This window comes from Pristiophorus japonicus, chromosome 3, assembly GCF_044704955.1.
Source record: "Pristiophorus japonicus isolate sPriJap1 chromosome 3, sPriJap1.hap1, whole genome shotgun sequence".
Classification (NCBI taxonomy): Eukaryota; Metazoa; Chordata; class Chondrichthyes; family Pristiophoridae; genus Pristiophorus; species Pristiophorus japonicus.
The window spans coordinates 226860530-226877898 of NC_091979.1; the positions used below are offsets into that span (position 1 = coordinate 226860530).

Genomic DNA, 17369 nt, shown 5'->3' on the forward strand with positions numbered 1-17369 from the left:
TTAATTAACCCCTTCTCATTACACAATACCCAATCTAGGATGGGCAATAAATGCTGCCATGCTAATGTTGCCCGTACCCCAAGAACAAATAAAAAAGGTTAATAATGTTTAACATTAAAAAAGTCACTGTGGGAGGCTAACAAAGAGAGTCATTAATCAGCTATCATCTCAATTGGTTAACCACTTTAATCAATTTCACTACAACTTGCTAGAACAGAAAATGGATTATAGAACTTCATAACAAAGATTAGACACAGTACATAGTACAAGTCTTCCGAGAATGGACAGTAACCAACTTCTGGGCCAAAAGTTTGGACATTTACAGGCATGTCCAATTCTAACCAAATAACAGCCATCAACCTTCAACTGAAGAACATTTATCTCAACCTCCCAGAGACTCAATCGCAGCACAGAATGGAATTACCAAAAACAAACATTCACCATCGAGGGCTATCTGGTGAGCACATTCTTGGATGCATTTTACTCTGTGTGGGCAAAAATTTGGCAGATGGAGTATAATGTTGGAAAGTGTGAGATTATGCACTTAGGCAGAAATAAAATCAAAGAACAAGTTATTATTTAAATGGAGAAAGATTGCAAAGTGCCGCAGTACAGCGGGACCTGGAGGTACTTGTGCATGAAACACAAAAGGATAGTATGCAGGTACAGCAAGTGATCAGGAAGGCCAATGGTATCTTGGCCTTTATTGCAAAGGGGATGGAGTACAAAAGCAGGGAAGTCTTGCTACAGCTATATAAGGTTTTGGTGAGGCCACACCTGGAATACTGCGTGCAGTTTTGAAAGTGGATAAGTCCCCAGGCCCAGCTGAAATGTATCCCAGGCTGTTAAGTGAAGCAAAAGAGGAAATAGCAGAGGCTTTGACCATCATTTTCCAATCCTCTCTAGCTATAGCTGTGCTGCCAGAGGACTGGAGGACTGCTAACGTGGTACCTTTGTTTAAGAAGGGAGAATAATTACAGGCCAGTCAGCCGGTTTAGAGTCTTTCTTTCTCACTGGAAAAAAATCTTTGCTGAGAGTTACGAAATATCTCCTGCGCACAGATCTGGTTTCTATATTTACAAATGGATATACTTGCTTTGGAGAAAGTTCACTAGGTTGATTCCGGGAATGAGGGGGTTGACTTATGAGGAAAGGTTGAGTAGGTTGGGCCTCTACTTATTGGAATTCAGAAGAATGAGAGATGATCTTATCAAAATGTATAAGATTATGAGGGGGCTTGACAAGGTGGATGCAGAGTGGATGTTTCCACTGATGGGGGAGACCAGAACTAGGGGGCATAATCTTAGAATAAGGGGCCGCCCATTTAAAACAGAGATGAGGAGAAATTTCTTCTCTCAGAGGGTTGTAAATCTGTGGAATTCGCTGCCTCAGAGAGCTGTGGAAGCTGGGACATTAAATAAATTTGACAGAAATAGACAGTTTCTTAAAAGATAAGGGGATAAGGAGCTATGGGGAGAGGGTGGGGAAGTGGAGCTGAGTCCCTGATCAGATCAGCCAGGATCTTATTGAATGGCGGAGCAGGCTTGAGGGGCCTTATGGCCTACTCCTGTTCCTATTTCTTATGTTCTTATGAGATCAGTGCGTAGTGAGAAACGATATTGGCTCAGAGGATCAAGATGTTGAATCAGTTTGGGTGGAGATAAGGAATAATAAAGAGAAAAAGTCACTGGTGGGCGTAATCTATAGGCCCCCCTCACAGTAGCTACACTGTTGGACGGAGTATAAATCGAGAAATAATGGAGGCTTGTAATAAAGGAATGGCAATAATCATGGGTGATTTTAAACCTTCATATTGATTGGACAAAGCAAACTGGCCATGGTAGCCTTGCGGAGGAGTTCATAGAGTGTATCTGGGATAGTTTCCTTGAACAGTACGTTGTGGAACCAATCAGGGAGCAGGCTATCTTAGATCTATTACTGTGTAATGAGGCAGGATTAATAAATGATCTCGTAGTAAAAGATCCTCTAGGAATGAGTGACCATAACAAGGTTGAATTTCAAATTCAGTTGGAGGGTGAGAAAGTTGGTTCTCAAACCAGGGTCTGAAGCTTAAATAAAGGAGACTACAAAGGTATTGACGGCAGAGTTGACTAAAGTGGACATGAGAAAATAGACTAAAGAATGGGATGGTTGATGAGCAGTGGCAGACATTTAAGGAGATATTTCATAACTCGCAACAAAAGTATATCCCAATGAGAAGGAAAGACTAAGAGTAGTGATAACCATCCGTGGTTAAATAAGCAAATAAAGGAGGGTATCAAACTGAAAACAAAGGCATACAATGTGGCCAAGACTAGTGGGAGGCCAGTGGATTGGGACATTTTTAAAAGCCAGCAGAGAATGATTAAAAAATGATAGAGAGGGAAGATAGATTATGAAAGTAAACTAGCACAAAATATAAAAACAGATGAGTTTCTACAGGTACATAAAAAGGAAAAGAGGGGCTAAAGTAAATGTTGATCCCCTAGAGGATGACACTGCAGAATTAATAATGGAGAACAGGGAAATATTTTGTATCAGTCTTCATGTTAGAAGACACTAAGAACATCCCAATAGTGGATAATCAAGGGGCTATAGGTAGGGAGGAACTTAATGCAATCACTAATGAAGCAGTACTAGGTAAAATAATGGGACTAAAGGCGGACAAGTCTCCTGGACCTGATGGCTTACATCCAAGGGTCTCAAGAGAAGTGGCTGCAGAGATAATGGATGCATTGGTTGTAATCTACCAAAATTCCCTGGATTCTGGGCCAGACCCAGCAGATTGGAAAACCGCAAATGTATCGCCCCTATTTAAAAAAGGAGGCAGACAAAAAGCAGGAAACTATAGACCAGTTAGCCTAACATCTGTCGTTGGGAAAATGCTGGAGTGCATTATTAAGGAAGCAGTGGTGGGACATTTGGAAAAACATGATTCAATCAGGCAGAGTCAGCATGGTTTTATGAAGGGGAAGTTATGTTTGACAAATTTGCTGGAGTTCTTTGAGGATGTAACGAGCAGGGTGGATAAGGGGGAACCAGTGGATGTGGTGCATTTGGATTTCCAGAAGGTATTCGATAACGTGTCACATAAGAGGTTACTGCACAAGATAAAAGCTCATGGGGTTGGGGATAATATATTAGCATGGATAGAGGATTGGTTAACTAACAGAAAACAGAGAGTCGGGATAAATGGGTCATTTTCCGGTTGGCAAACAGTGACTGATGATACAAAGATGGGTGGGAAAGCAAATTGTGAAGACATAAAAAATCTACAAAGGGATATAGACAGGTTAAGTGAGCAGGCAAAAATCTGGCAGATGGAGTATAATGTGGGAAAGTGTGAGGTTATCCACTTTGGCAGAAATAATAGAAAAGCAAATTATAATTTAAATGGAGAAAAATTACAAAGTGCTGCAGTACAGAGGGACCTGGGGGTCCTTGTGCATGAAACACAAAAAGTTAGTATGCAGGTACATCAAGTAATCAGGAAGGCAAATGGAATGTTGACCTTTATTGCAAGGGGGATGGATTATAAAAGCAGGGAAGTCCTGCTCCAACTGTACAGGTTGTTGGTAAGACTGCTGATGGTAGATTTATGAGCTGCTGACGCAACAGTTTTGCATCTGCGTAACTACCACGGGGTTTTTCCAGTGGTGTGGGGGGGGTGGGGGCATGAGTTCATCACCAGGCTGATTGTCCTCCCCGAGATCCTCGTCCTCCTCCTCCTCCTCCCCGCTCTCCTGAGGTGGACCGGCAGTCCCATCTGGCAATTGTTGTCCTCTCCTGATAGCTAGGTTATGCAACATGCAGTACACCACAATGAACTCAGCGACCTGTTCAGGGTGGTATTGTAGGTTGTGTCCTGAGGGTCCAGGCACTTCAGAACTCCAATTGTCTTTTCGACAATATTGCGTGGCTATATGGCATTCGTTGTAGCGCTTCTCGGCTTCTGTCTGGGGCTAATGCAGGGGGGTCATGAGCCAGCTGGCATGGCCATATTCTTGATCCCCCAGCATCCAACCGTGACCTTGCGGTTGACTCTTAAACAGGTCAGAGACAGTGTTCTCATTCAAGATCATGGATGCTCCCTGGAAAATTTGCATTTACTGCCATGATTATTTGCTTGTGGTCGACAATGAGCTGCACATTGAGAGTGGAATCTCTTTCAGTTTCGAAACACCTCTGCATTCTGTAAAGGTGCTCGCAAGGCGATGTGCGTACAGTCTATTGCTCCCTGCACCTTGCTATTCTCGAGAACCCCAAAGCCCTCTCACTCTGTGCCTCATTGGTCATAGGGAAGTTTATATAGTCCATCCTGCGTGAGTAAAGGGCTTCAGTCACCTGTCGAAAGCAGGAATGTGTGGCATGCTGAGAGATGCAGCAAATGTCGCCAGCTGAAAGGAGCCCGATGTATAGAAGGAAAGTGCCGCAGTAACCTTAACCTCAACGGGCAGTGCGGTCCTGATGGTGCTGGTAGGCTGCAGATCTCCCTTAATTAGCTGGCATATCTCACTGATGACCGCCTTTCGGAAGCGCAGCCTTCTAACACACGTTATCGGACAAGTCCAGGTATGATCGATTATCCCTGTAACTGTGTTGGGTGTAACGTCTCCTCCTCTTCAGCAGTCTGCCACCTCTTTGATTGGGCACATAATGCTCTTCAATAAACCTTCTCCCATCTCTATTCTGCAGCTTGTGAGTGGTCATCAATACTGGATGAGAAATTACAGACCCCATCACTATAAATGTCCTAATCTGCCTTCAAAATTCTTAAATTGTCCTCAACAAATATAATATAAACTGAAAATTAACCATAATGTGATCAGATAATTGGCAAGATTCTAAAACGCCCTTAAAAACACTCATGAATTACTTCAATGCTCCCATCCACTTCAAGCAGCTTTTTATTAAACTTCCTCCATACTGCGGGGGTTAAGGTCAGGTGAGTGCAGCTTTTCTTGAGCGTCCTTTTGGACGAGCGATCATTTGGGCACAATACTGAAAGTAGTGCTTGCCGATAATCTGATATTTGGACGCTAGTTTCCATTATAAGCAGTATTCTGAGCCTTGCATGAGTGATGACATCAGATTTTAATTTTAAAAATAGGCCTGGCGATTCAGCCCATTCCTGTATGCCGAAAGTTGCGCCAGCGATAAATGGGCGATAATCGGGCGCTAGTTTCCATTTATCATCAAATATGGGCGATAAACTGAACCTCTGTGCTTATATGGGCGCAAAATGGGCAATTATGTGCCGAAAGTCTAGCCCTAGGAGAGAAGTCAACAAAACAATTAGGAAGGCAAAGAGGAACTATGAAATTAAATTATCAAGGATCACAACACATAATAGTAAAATATTTTACAAGCACATCAATAAAAAAGGAAGGTTGGGATGGGAATAGGGCCATTAAGGGACGGACAGGATAATACCACAGGTAACGATAGAGAGCTGGCAGAAATATTAAATAATTATTTTGCTACAGTAGTTATCAGGGAGATAGAACAGGTGGACATGACATTGGATGATATTAGTAATGAGATAAGTGCATTTAAAATGAAAGGGGATATATTAAATAAACAAATCAGCTCAAAGAGGATGAAACCCTTCGTCCAGATGGATTGCATCCACACATTTTAAAAGAATCTAGGGAAGAGACAGAGGCATTACTATACATATTTAATATTTCGTTAGAAAAAGATGTAGTGCCAGAGGACTAACAGATAGCTAACCTAATACCTATGTTTAAGAAGGGTGATAAAACAAGATCCTGCAAATCAACTGGGAGGATAGACACACCAACATCAGTGTTCTCGATCAGGCCAACATCCCCAGCATCAAAGCACTGACCACACTCGACCAGCTCCGTTTGGCGAGCCACAGCGCCCGCATTCCCAACAAGAGACCCCCAAAGCAAGCGCTCTACTCAGAACTCCTACAAAGCAAGCGAGCCCCAGGTGGGCAGAGGAAACGTTTCAAGGACACCCTCAAAGCCTCCTTGATAAAGTGCAACATCCCCACCGGCACCTGGGAATCCCTGGCCCAAGACTGCCCTAAGTGGAGGAAGAGCATCTGGGGAGGGTGCTGAGCACCTCGAATCTAGTCACTGAGAGCATGCAGAAACCAAGCAGACAGCGGAAGGAGCGTGCGGAAAACCAGACTACCCACCCACCCTTTCCTTCATCCATTGTCTGTCCCACCTGTGACAGAGACTGTAATTCCCATATTGGACTGTACAGTCACCTGAGAACTCACTTTTCACGGGACTGCCTATGATGATGATTAACATGTTCAGTCAGCTGAACATCAGTGGTAGGATAAATAATGGAATCCTGACTAAAGGAGAAAATAGAACATCTAGAAACCAAAAATATAATAATTAATAGTCAGCATGGATTTCAAAAGGGAATGTCTTGCTTGACCAACCTCAGTCAACTTTTTGAAGAGGTAACAGAGAAGGTAGACAATGGTAATGCAGAAGATGTAATTCATCTACATTTTCAAAAGATCTTCGATAAGGTACCCCAAAATAGAATGATGAATAAGGTCAGAGAATGTGGAGTCAGGGGACAAGTAGCAGAATGGATAAGCTAGCTGGCTTCAAGACAGAAAGCAGAGTGTAGGGGTAAAAGGTAGCTATTCACAATGGCAGAAAGTGGGTTGTGGTGTTCACAAGGATCAGTGTCTGGGATCACTGTTGTTCACAATTTATATTAATGATTTAGACTTTGGAATCAAAAACACAATTTCTAAATTTGCGGATGATACCAAATTGGGGGGGCGATAGTCAATACCGAGGAGGACTCCAACAAATTACAGAAGGACCTTAATCAACTTGAAGAATGGGCATATAATTGGCAAATGAAGTTCAACACAGATAAATCTGAGGTACTATATTTTGGTAGGAAGAAAAGGGAGGTCAATTATTACTTGGAGGGTGCGAGTCTAGGTGGGGTAGAGGAACAAAGGGATCTCGGAGTACCAATACACCAATCACTAAAAGTTGCAACACAAGTTAGCAAGGCCATAACAAAGCAAATGAAGTACAAGGGTTTATTTCTAGTTATAGAATTGAAAAGTAGGGAAGTTATGCTAAATCTGTATTGAATTTTGGTTAGACAACACGGAATACTTCGTACAGTTCTGGTTGCTATATTATAAAAAGGGTATAGAGGTACTGGAGAGGGTGCAGAGAGGATGTATAAGGATGATACAGGTTGAACCTCCCTTATCCGGCACCCTCAGGACCTGGCCTGTGCTGAATAAGGGATTTTGCCGGATAAAGGGAGGTCAGCCCGAGGGGGGAGGAAAGAGAAGGTGGTGCCCTGAGCGGGCCGAGTGTGGGCAGGCCCCTGGAACTATCGTCCTCACCAGTACTCAGAATCAAATACTGGTTGGAGAGCGAGATGCGCTCAGGAGACTCCTGCACTACCTGCCCGATCCTCCCTTTCGGTCTCGTGGTCACAAATTCCCTCTCTGCCTGCGCACTCCTTATTTGTGGGGTGACCATCTCCTGAAACATGCTATCCTCGCAGCTCTCAGCCTCGCGGATGCATTGCAGTGACGCCAGCTGCTGCTCGTGCTCCAAAACCCTGAGCTCGAGCTCCTCCAGCTGACAACACTTCCTGCACACATGGTTGTACAGGATGTGCATTCCACGGTACTGAGCTGCCCTGCCATGCCTTTATTTATTCGATTATTAACTAACTTTACAAAAGCTTAACACTATGATGTATCTAATTCAAGTTATTAATATAAGTTAGTATTAACAGTTACTAGTTTAATATAGTATTAACAGTTACTAATCTCCAAGCTTCTGCTTTATCACTAACCAGCTATTTAACCCCGGCCCCTAACTTTGGAGGAAAAAAAACAGTGTGACCTTTACCAACCAATCTGTTACCAGCTATCCTGTAACATCACTCCTTGTGATATTTTCGAATTGCTGCTGAGCTCCCTTTATGCCGCTGGCTCCACTGCTCCCGCTCAGGTCTGTGTGCTTTCCTGGACCTTCTCTGCCTTTCCTTACATAGCATTTATGGCACAGAAATGGGCTATTCAGCCCAACAGGTCCATGCTGGTATTTATGCTCCACATGAGTCTCTCCCCCATCCCCCTTCAACTCATCCTATCAACATAGCCTTCTATTTCTTTCTCCTTCATGTGCTTACTTAGCTTTCCCCTAAATGAATCTATGCTATTCGCTTCAACCACTGCTTGTGGTAGCGAGTTCCACATTCTGGCCACTCTCTAAGGCATGCACATAGTACACAATCGTAGATGCACAAATAAACCTTCAGAAGTTTTAAATGTAATTGTAGCACTAAACACCATTAATTCCCCTTGCCCCAGTATCACACTGCTTTGACAATAGGTACATAAGCAACACTTAAGCCTTGCACCCCCACTGGTCTGGTGTACACACCATTAACTGCTATGTCCCAGTGTTGCATAGCTTTGGCAAAAGATACACAGCAGCTTTGCACCTAAGCAATGGTACTTTCCAATCCAGTAAGGCCCCTCAGATCAATAGAAGCTTTGAGAGTTCAGTTTCTTTCCCTTCCAGATCATTTCCTGTTAGCACAGTGCCTGCTTTTTCTCTCTACCACATCTTGGGAACTGAAAAAGTTGCTTTTCAACTCTACCATCCTGTCTAGCAGCTTCCAAACACACAAATGTGGCACATTTTTCAGTTGAATTTTCATTATCTACCAATCATAATTTTAGGGGAAAAGTATGGATGTAAAGCATTTTGTCTAATTTAATCCTAAGTTTTGGTTTTCAAAAAAAAAAATCACATCAACTACTCCTGAATGTTCTGACCCGTGAAAGGGTGAGCATGTAACAGACACAGCTGGACTAATAGTTAAGATTCAGCCCCAGTGGTGAACAGGTGGACCCTAAACTCAGTTAAACATTATTGATCTGAGAGTCAGAGGCAATTCTCACTGCATCAAGTTTCCAGAGTTCCATAGCCAAATCAGTTAATCATACTTAAAATAGTATCACACACATTGAGGGATTTCTAAAATAGTCAGCTGAAAATTATACTATTGGGAATGTAAAGCACAAACTATGTAATATCAGTTTTGTAAGATTGTTAGTTTGGTATTAACCTCTAATAAATTTCACTTTTTAAAATCTTTATAATAAATTTAACCTAACTGTTGCAATATTTACCATTCAGTCACAACATCTATGCTTGGTGCTGTTTTTCCAAATTCCATTTAGGACATTCTAAACTGATGAATGAGGCCTTGACACATCAAAACCTGCAACTGCTCCTTCAACATATCCATAATTACCCTCGAGAAGGTGGTGGTGAGCCATCTTCTTCGCTGTAGTCCGCGTGGTGAAGGTACTCCCAAGGTGCTGTTAAGGAGAGAGTTCCAATATTTTGACCCAGCGATGACGAGGGAACAGCGATATATTTCCAAGTCAGGATGGTGTGTGAACTTGGAGGTGGTGGTGTTTCCATGCACCTGCTGCCCTTGTCATCCGAGGTGGTAGATGTCGTGGGTTTGGGAGGTGCTGTCGAAGAAGCCTTGCCGAGCTGCTACAGTGCATCTTGTGGATGGTACACACTGCAACCACAGTGCGCCGATGGTGGAAGGAGTGAATGTTTAAGGTGGTGGATGAGATGCCAATCAAGCGTGCTGCTTTGTCCTGGATGGTGTCAAGCTTCTGGAGTATTGTTGGAGCTGCACTCATCCAGAAAAGTGGAGAGGATTCCATCACATTCCTGACTTATGCCCTGTAGATGGTAGAAAGGCTTTGGGAAGTCAGGAGGTGAGACACTCACCACAGAATACCCAGCCTCTGATCTGTTCTTTTAGCCACAGTATTTGTGTGACTGGTCCATTTATGTTTCTGGTCAATGATGACGCCCAGGATGTTGACGGTGGGGTATTCGGCGATGGTAATGCCATTGAATGTCAAGGGATGGTGGTTAGATGCTCTCTTGTTGGAGATAATCATTGTCTGGCACTTATGTGGCACGAATGTTACTTGCCACTTATCAGCCCAAGCCTGAACGTCATCCAAGTCTTGCAGCGTGCGGACATAGACTGCTTCATTATCTGAGGAGTTGCGAATGGAACTGAACACAGTGCAATCATCAGCGAACATCCCCACTTCTGGCCTTATGATGGAGGGAAGGTCATTGATGAAGCAGCTGAAGATGGTTGGGCCTAGGACAATGCTCTGAGGAATTCCTGCAACAAATGTCCTCGGGTTGGGGTGATTAGCCTCCAACAACCACAACCAGAGAGTATCTATCACAAGATAATTTTAGATCATGGATGCCAGTCATCCCATCTCAGTTCATCAATGCAGAATGATCCCAAGGTCTCCCTGTTGCTGCATCCAACTGGATCTTAAATGATTCCAATGTTTGTGGTTGTGCTGCTCTATCTGGGAGTCCATTTCATGCATTGATCATGGGAAGAAATCTTCCGACTATTAGTCCAAATTTACCTTTTACCAGTTTAAACTTATGACCCCTTGTCCTACAGTTTAATTTCAATTAATTTTCTGGATTTATTTTATCCAATCTTGTATCCAATCTATAAGATCATCTCTTCGCTATCTCCTTTCAAGGATGATTAGCTTTTTTTAGTCTGCTTTTCCAGTTGTCTGAAACCTCTAAGATTGGGGACCAGTCTTGTGGCTCTTTGCCTCCAGCACTTGAAAATTTCCCTGTGTCTCAGTGATCAGAACTGGACAAAGTACTCAAGGTGTGGTCTGATCAGAGCACTGTAGTTTGATCACAATTTCCTCGGACTTGGCCTCCACTGTTTTGCCCTGTAGTTTAACATTCTATTGGCAGTGTTGATTGCTGCTCTGTTGGACATATTGGGCCCAAGTTTCCACATGATTTGCGCCTGATTTTTAGGAGCAACTGGTGGAGAATGGACTATCTTAGAAATCGCAATTCTCCACATTTTTTTTTCTGCAGTTCTAGTCAGGTAGAACAGTTCTACTTTGGAACAGAATTTTTTCTTCAAAAGGGGGCGTGTCCGGCCACTGACGCCTGATTTCAAAGTTTCCACAGTGAAAACGTACTCCAAACTAACTTAGAATGGAGCAAGTGAAGATTTTTGTAGAACTGAAAAAACCTGTTCTACACATTAAAAAATCAGGCGCAGGTTACAAATTAGGCATAGGGAACAAGGGGGGGAGGGGGGGAAGGGAAGTCATTAAATTCGACAATAAATCCTTAGTTATACTTATACAAATATTATACAAATAAATCCAACCTGAATAAACATTTATAAGCAAAGAAAAGATTAAATAAGTTCTTCAGGCAGGCCTTTAGGAAGCGGTTTGCCGTCGGGACCGAAGACTGAACGGGCTGGGCCCGAGATTTCGGGCAGGGCCCGTCCCCAGCACCAGAGGTAGGTGGCGTTGAGTCGGGTCGGGGAGAGAGGTTCGGTTCGGGTCGGCGGGGTAGGGAGGGAGAGAGGGGGAGGGAGGGAGAGAGGGGGAGGGAGGGAGAGAGGGAGGGGTAGGGAGGGAGGGGTAGGGAGGGAGAGAGGGAGAGGGGGAGGGAGGGAGAGAGGGAGAGAGGGAGGGAGGGAAAGAGGGAGGGAGGGAGGGAGGGAGAGAGGGAGGGAGGGAGGGAGGTCAGGTCGGGGAGGGAGATCAGGTCGGGGAGGGAGGTCAGGTCGGGGAGGGAGGTCAGGTCGGGGGGAGGGAGGTCAGGTCGGGGAGAGGGAGGTCAGGTCAGGGAGAGGGAGGTCAGGTCGGGGAGAGGGAGGTCAGGTCGGGGAGAGGGAGGTCAGGTCGGGGAGGGGGAGGTCAGGTCGGATCCAGTCCGGGGGCGAGAGTAGAGTTGGGTCGAGTCGGGTGGGAGCGGGAGCGGCGGCAGCAGACGCAGACAGGTCGAGTCCGGTCCGGTCCGGTCGGGGGCGGGGGGGGGGAGGGGGGGCGGAAGCAGGAGCGGCGGGGAAGCAGGAGCGCAGCGACAGACGGGTCGAGTCGGGGGAGGGGGGAGGAAAGCAGGAGCGGGAGTCGGCAGGAAGCAGGAGCTGGCCATGGGAGGAGCCTTATTCACGCAGCCCCAGTGAGGCCATTCGGCCAGGGCTAGGGGCTGCGTGCTTCGGGCCCCTCCCACACAGTTTCGGGCGTCTGGAGCTACTGCACTTGCGTGCCCACTGTAGCGCGCATGTGCAGAGCTCCCGGCACTATTTTCGGCGCAGGGTCCTAGCTCCGCCCCCTACAGCTCGTGCTGCGCCGCGCCAAGCACCAGAGGACCTGCAGGGAGGTGGAGAATATGGAGGGTTTTTTTAGGCGCACTTTGTGGCGCGAAAAACGGGCGCCCAGCTCGGAGGGGCGCCCGTTTTTTATCGTGTGGAAACTTGGGCCCATTGAGTCCAATCCTACTCAGACGCCACGGTCTTGTTGTTCTTCATCATTTGCCATTTCAACATCATACATGGAGTATGTGTGTTGCCTATTTTTCCTTGCAATGTGTACATCTGAATTAAACTTCATCTCGCAGTGTCTGGCCACTTACTCATTTTGTAATTTCTGAACTGCATCCTCCAATTCACCTGATTCTTTTAGTTTAACATGATCTGCAAATTTGGCTCATATGATAGAAGTTGTGCATTAAAGAAGCGGCTGAGCCAATTCAGTATCAAAAAGGATGAATCCATCATTCTAGGCTCAATGAACTCAAACCTAGCTTCATTCTGCCCGGTGGGGGAAAATGTCTACACTTTTCTATAGCTGTCAATACAATTAAAGACAGTTCAGAAACAGTATGAAATGTAGGCCCTCTAAAGACATACATCTGAAGGGTGGCCCCTGTCAGTCTCAAAGAAGCTGCAGCTATTCTCCATTAGTTCAGTGTTAAACAGAATGAAATAGAACATTACCTGTAGGTCGAAAAACTTGCTATAACGTCTGTAGATGATATTTGAAGTGTTATCTGACCAGTTTACTTGGATAATATAAACCTGTAAAAGTAAAAAAAGATATTCTTAAAATAAGTATAGAATAGTGTAGGGAAGAAATACAACAATTTGGGAACACCTATTCACAGAACATTTTAATATACACTGTATATTAAATTCACTGTCCTCCTGTTGGAATTATTTTATCAGCATCAGCACCTCCTCCCTGACACCCAATAATATCAATCTCTGCAGAATCCACCTCATTATTCCACCTAAACCAAAAGCAGACAACTGCAGATGCTGAAAATCTGAAACTAAAATAGAAAATGCTGGAATTACTCAGATCATACAGCATCTATGGCGAGGATAAGTTAATGTTTCGGGTGTAGTCCTTTCAGCAGATGCTGACTGATGAGTGCTTACAGCATTTTCTGTTTTTATTTCACTGTTCCACATAACTGACTGATTTCCCTCCTCCAAGTTTCCTGCTGCTGGGTTTATTCTCTTTGCTTTCTATTAGTCAAGCACTCAATCTTGTTATATTTTTCTCTCTCTTCTCTCTCCACCTTACGCATCCATCCTTTCCCCATGAACAGTGAACCAAGATTAACATAAGTCAAATGCTGTTGTGCATCATGCTGACCACCATCACACCTGTCCAACCCCTCCCCGAATGAACTACAAAAATAATTTTTAAAGTCAACATGTAGTATATAGCAGAGACAGCAGAGAATTATACAAACAAAGCCCTTCCACTCAAACTGCTCACATATTTTCATAAATCATCACTTCCCCAAACAATTTCAGATTTCCATTCCATCACTAAATTATCATGCAGATTTCCAGCTTTTTTTCTTTTAATTTGCATTGACAGTCATGTAATAAGCTCAATATAAACTGGGAATGGATGTGCTCGAACAGAATTATTATTTGTGAATGTTCTTTGGGATTTAATTTTTTACCAAAATGTTAACCCATCACACTAGAGGCAAGTTGCACCTGAATCTAGTTTTTGCAATAACACAGCTGTGGAATCCCTGGGGACTGGTGACCTGCATCATTAATTGAACATTTTCTAGAAATCACCCCAGTAAAGAGGAGAAAAACATATGGTTATAAAGAATCAAATAAATGAGGGAAAACCTAAAGAAATTAACTGCTGTACTGCAGAAAGTTATTTCAGTTGAAGTATAATATTGAATGTGCTGTATAATTATCTCCAAGAAAAATAAATATACATTCAAAAGCATTCCTCAAAATGGATGGTTAGGGCAACTTAAATGGGTAAAAGAAAAAAACAAAGTATACAAAGGATTCAGGAGAAAAGGGGGCGGGAGACTCCATGTGGCACTTGGAAATTTGCTGTATCTGTGTAAAGGAGATATTAGTCACAAAGAGGACCCAAAACAGGAGTTAGCGAGAGGATAAATGCAATACAAAATGTTCTTGCAGTATACAAGAGTAGGATCAGAATACTAAAAATCATTAGAAAAGTTCAAGATAAAATGTTGCAATTATTAATATTTCTAGAATTATTCACCAACTTGTTATCCAGTTTATGTAAACATCCGATATCTTCGAGAATGTTGAAATCAATGTAACAATGTTAGTTGATAAACTAAAGGATTTAAGACCAACAAATGCCTGAACAAGATCACATATTTCCTCAGGCGCTGAGGGAGACTAGGGAAGATTCTGAAGCACCAGCTATGGCCATGAAGTAATCAACGAACTCCAGGGAACCCTCTATAGAAGTAAAATCACCAGGAACCAGCCAGGCATAGTTAAAGAGAAATTTCTACTCTATAAAATCCTCAACTTCCTTCAGGACTGGAGAGTGCAATTCCCTATATTATTTATTTGAGCTTTCAGAAAATGTTTAGCTAAGTTCAATATGAAAGACTTCCAATGAAACAAAAACTAAAATCCAAGCTAGAAAATAGGACCAGGTAAAAAGTTGGATTATAAAAAAAAGACAAGGGTGTGCCCCGTCTCCACTAATGCTGGCCTGCAGATGAAAGAACCCAAACACAATATCTTGTTGTACATGTTGCTGACAACCTACTTGCACCTCGGTAATATTGTTCGATTCCACCCAGTCTTGATTATCCCAAAGCTCTCCTGGTCAGTTTACCACCTTCTTCTTCATAAACTTGAGCTCATCCGAAACTCTGCTGTCCATTCCCGTAACTCCTACCAAGGCCCGTTCACCCATCATCCTTGTGCTCGCTGACCTACATTGGCTCTCAATCCGGCAAAGCCTCCATTTTAAAATTCTCATCCTTGTTCCAAATCCCGACATGGCCACGCCCCTTTCCATCTCTGTAATCTCCTACAGCTCCACAACCCTCCAACATATCTGCGCTCCTCCAATTCTGGTCTCTTGCGCATCCCCGATTTTCATCCCTCCACCATTGGTGGACGTGCCTCCAGCTGTCCAGACCCTAAAGTCTAGAATTCCTCCCTAAACCTCTTCCATAACATGAAGGAGTTTGGTCAACTCTCAAATTACAAGCTTAACTTCAAAGGCATGACCAGATTAGGTCAACTGTTAAACAGAAACCAAACTATGTCCTTTCAACAAGGAGCAGACAAATTCTACCTCACCCAACAGGACATATTCTGCCAAATCAAATATTTTCTGCAAAACAAATGTTCAAAAGCCTGTAACATGAGCCAACATTCCTGGAACTGCACCTCCTCTCCCCAGTAAATATTTGCAAACGTATCCCACTCTCTGTACGATGATGTCTTTTGATATGGAAGCAAACACAAAGTAATGTGCAAGCATGGAAGCAAAACCTAGAACATCAACTAATAAAAGAAAAGGCAGAAGTATAGATGCACCATCAACTGCAGAATGTTCACAGGCCAGCTTAAGATAATAGGTCAAGTGTATCACGTTCTACATTTGGTCCACAAATTGTATTCCTTTCTTAAGGCAACTGCTGAGGAGCTGTTGCTGAGGGGTACATGGGTGCGCATGTTCTGGCCCTGCCCGCTTCATTATCCCTTTCTGCACAACAACCTTAGTGCATGGCAAACCTCAATGCCAACAGATCTGCCTTCTAGGTTTAACCACAAAGGAGCAAAACTTCCTGCAACACAGACTAACTAGCACAATGGTCCCTGGTAGCTTCATGACAAATGACCACCTCACTGTGACTGAGCACTGCCTCCCACAACAAACATGTGGGGTGGAACATCCGTGGGACACCAAATCAAAAGGTTACACACACATTCCACATGGAATTCAGAAAATCCCTGGTAATCTGGAAACCAATTCCTTAAAAATCGCGACACACATTGCCAGGCCACAAAGACACCAGGGAGATCGCAAACTAGCCACAGTGCCCAGTCCCCAGTGCTCCAGAAAGAGAAAGGCCAACAGCAAACTTGCAAGTACCAAGCTGCTTCCATACCAAGCCAAATCTCAAGGATAATTGCTACCCACAGTATTCATCATGGTATCCTCCCTCAAAATGAGCATGCTGTACTTAACAGTACATAACATATCAACTACCCAATATATATTTCTGTACCTACCATGTGACAAACTGCACTGTAATTTCATAAAATACATGTACTCCTTAGAAAATAAAAAGCATAGAATACTCATGATATTATATTACATAGAATGTACAGAAACAGGCCATTCGGCCCACTAGTCTGTGACGCTGTTTATTCACCACACAAGCCTCCTTCCACCCCACTTCATCTATCTCCATTTGCATATCCTTCCATTCTTTTTTCCCCTCCTGTACTTATCTAGTTTCCCCTTAAAGGTAACTATGTTATTCGCCTCAACTACCCCTTGTGGTAGCAAGTTTCACATTCTTTGGTTAAATGAAAGTGTCACTTGAATTCTTAATTTTATTTTTTTTAGTGACTATCTAATATTTATGGCCCCTTGTTTTGGACTCCCCCTACAAGTGGAACCATTTTACATAAGAACATAAGAAATAGGAGCAGGAGGAGGCCATTTGGCTCCTCGAGCCTGCTCCGCCATTCAATAAGATCATGGCTGATCTGATCATGGACTCAGCTCCACCTCCCTGCCCGCTCCCCATAACCCTTTACTCCCTTATCACTCAAAAATCTGTCTATTTCCACCTTAAATATATTCAATGACCCAGTCTCCACAGTTCTCTGGGGCAGAGAATTCCATAAATTTACCACCTTCTGAAGGAAGAAATTTCTCCTCATCTCAGTTTTAAATGGGCAGCCCCTTATCCTAAGACGATGTCCCCTAGTTTTAGTTTCCCCTATGAGTGGAAATATCCTCTCTGCATCCATTTTGTTGAGCCCGCTCATTGGGCCCAAGTTTCCACACGATAAAAAACGGGCGCCCTTTTCGCGCCACAAAGTGCGCCTAAAAAAACCCTCCGTATTCTCCACCTCCCTGCAGGTCCTCTGGCCCTCGGCGCGGCGCAGCAGGAGATGTAGGGGGCGGAGCTCGGACCCTG

General features: G+C 43.8%; 1 protein-coding gene across 1 annotated transcript in view; it reads right to left on the reverse strand.

Moving 5' to 3' along the window:
- The window catches only part of sh3pxd2aa (SH3 and PX domains 2Aa), a 482983-nt gene that overhangs the window by 395368 nt on the left and 70246 nt on the right, over window positions 1–17369 (reverse strand). The window contains exon 2 of the mRNA XM_070876344.1: window positions 12883–12963. Within this exon, the coding sequence (XP_070732445.1) occupies window positions 12883–12963 (81 nt within the window). The remainder of the gene's footprint in view (window positions 1–12882; window positions 12964–17369) is intronic.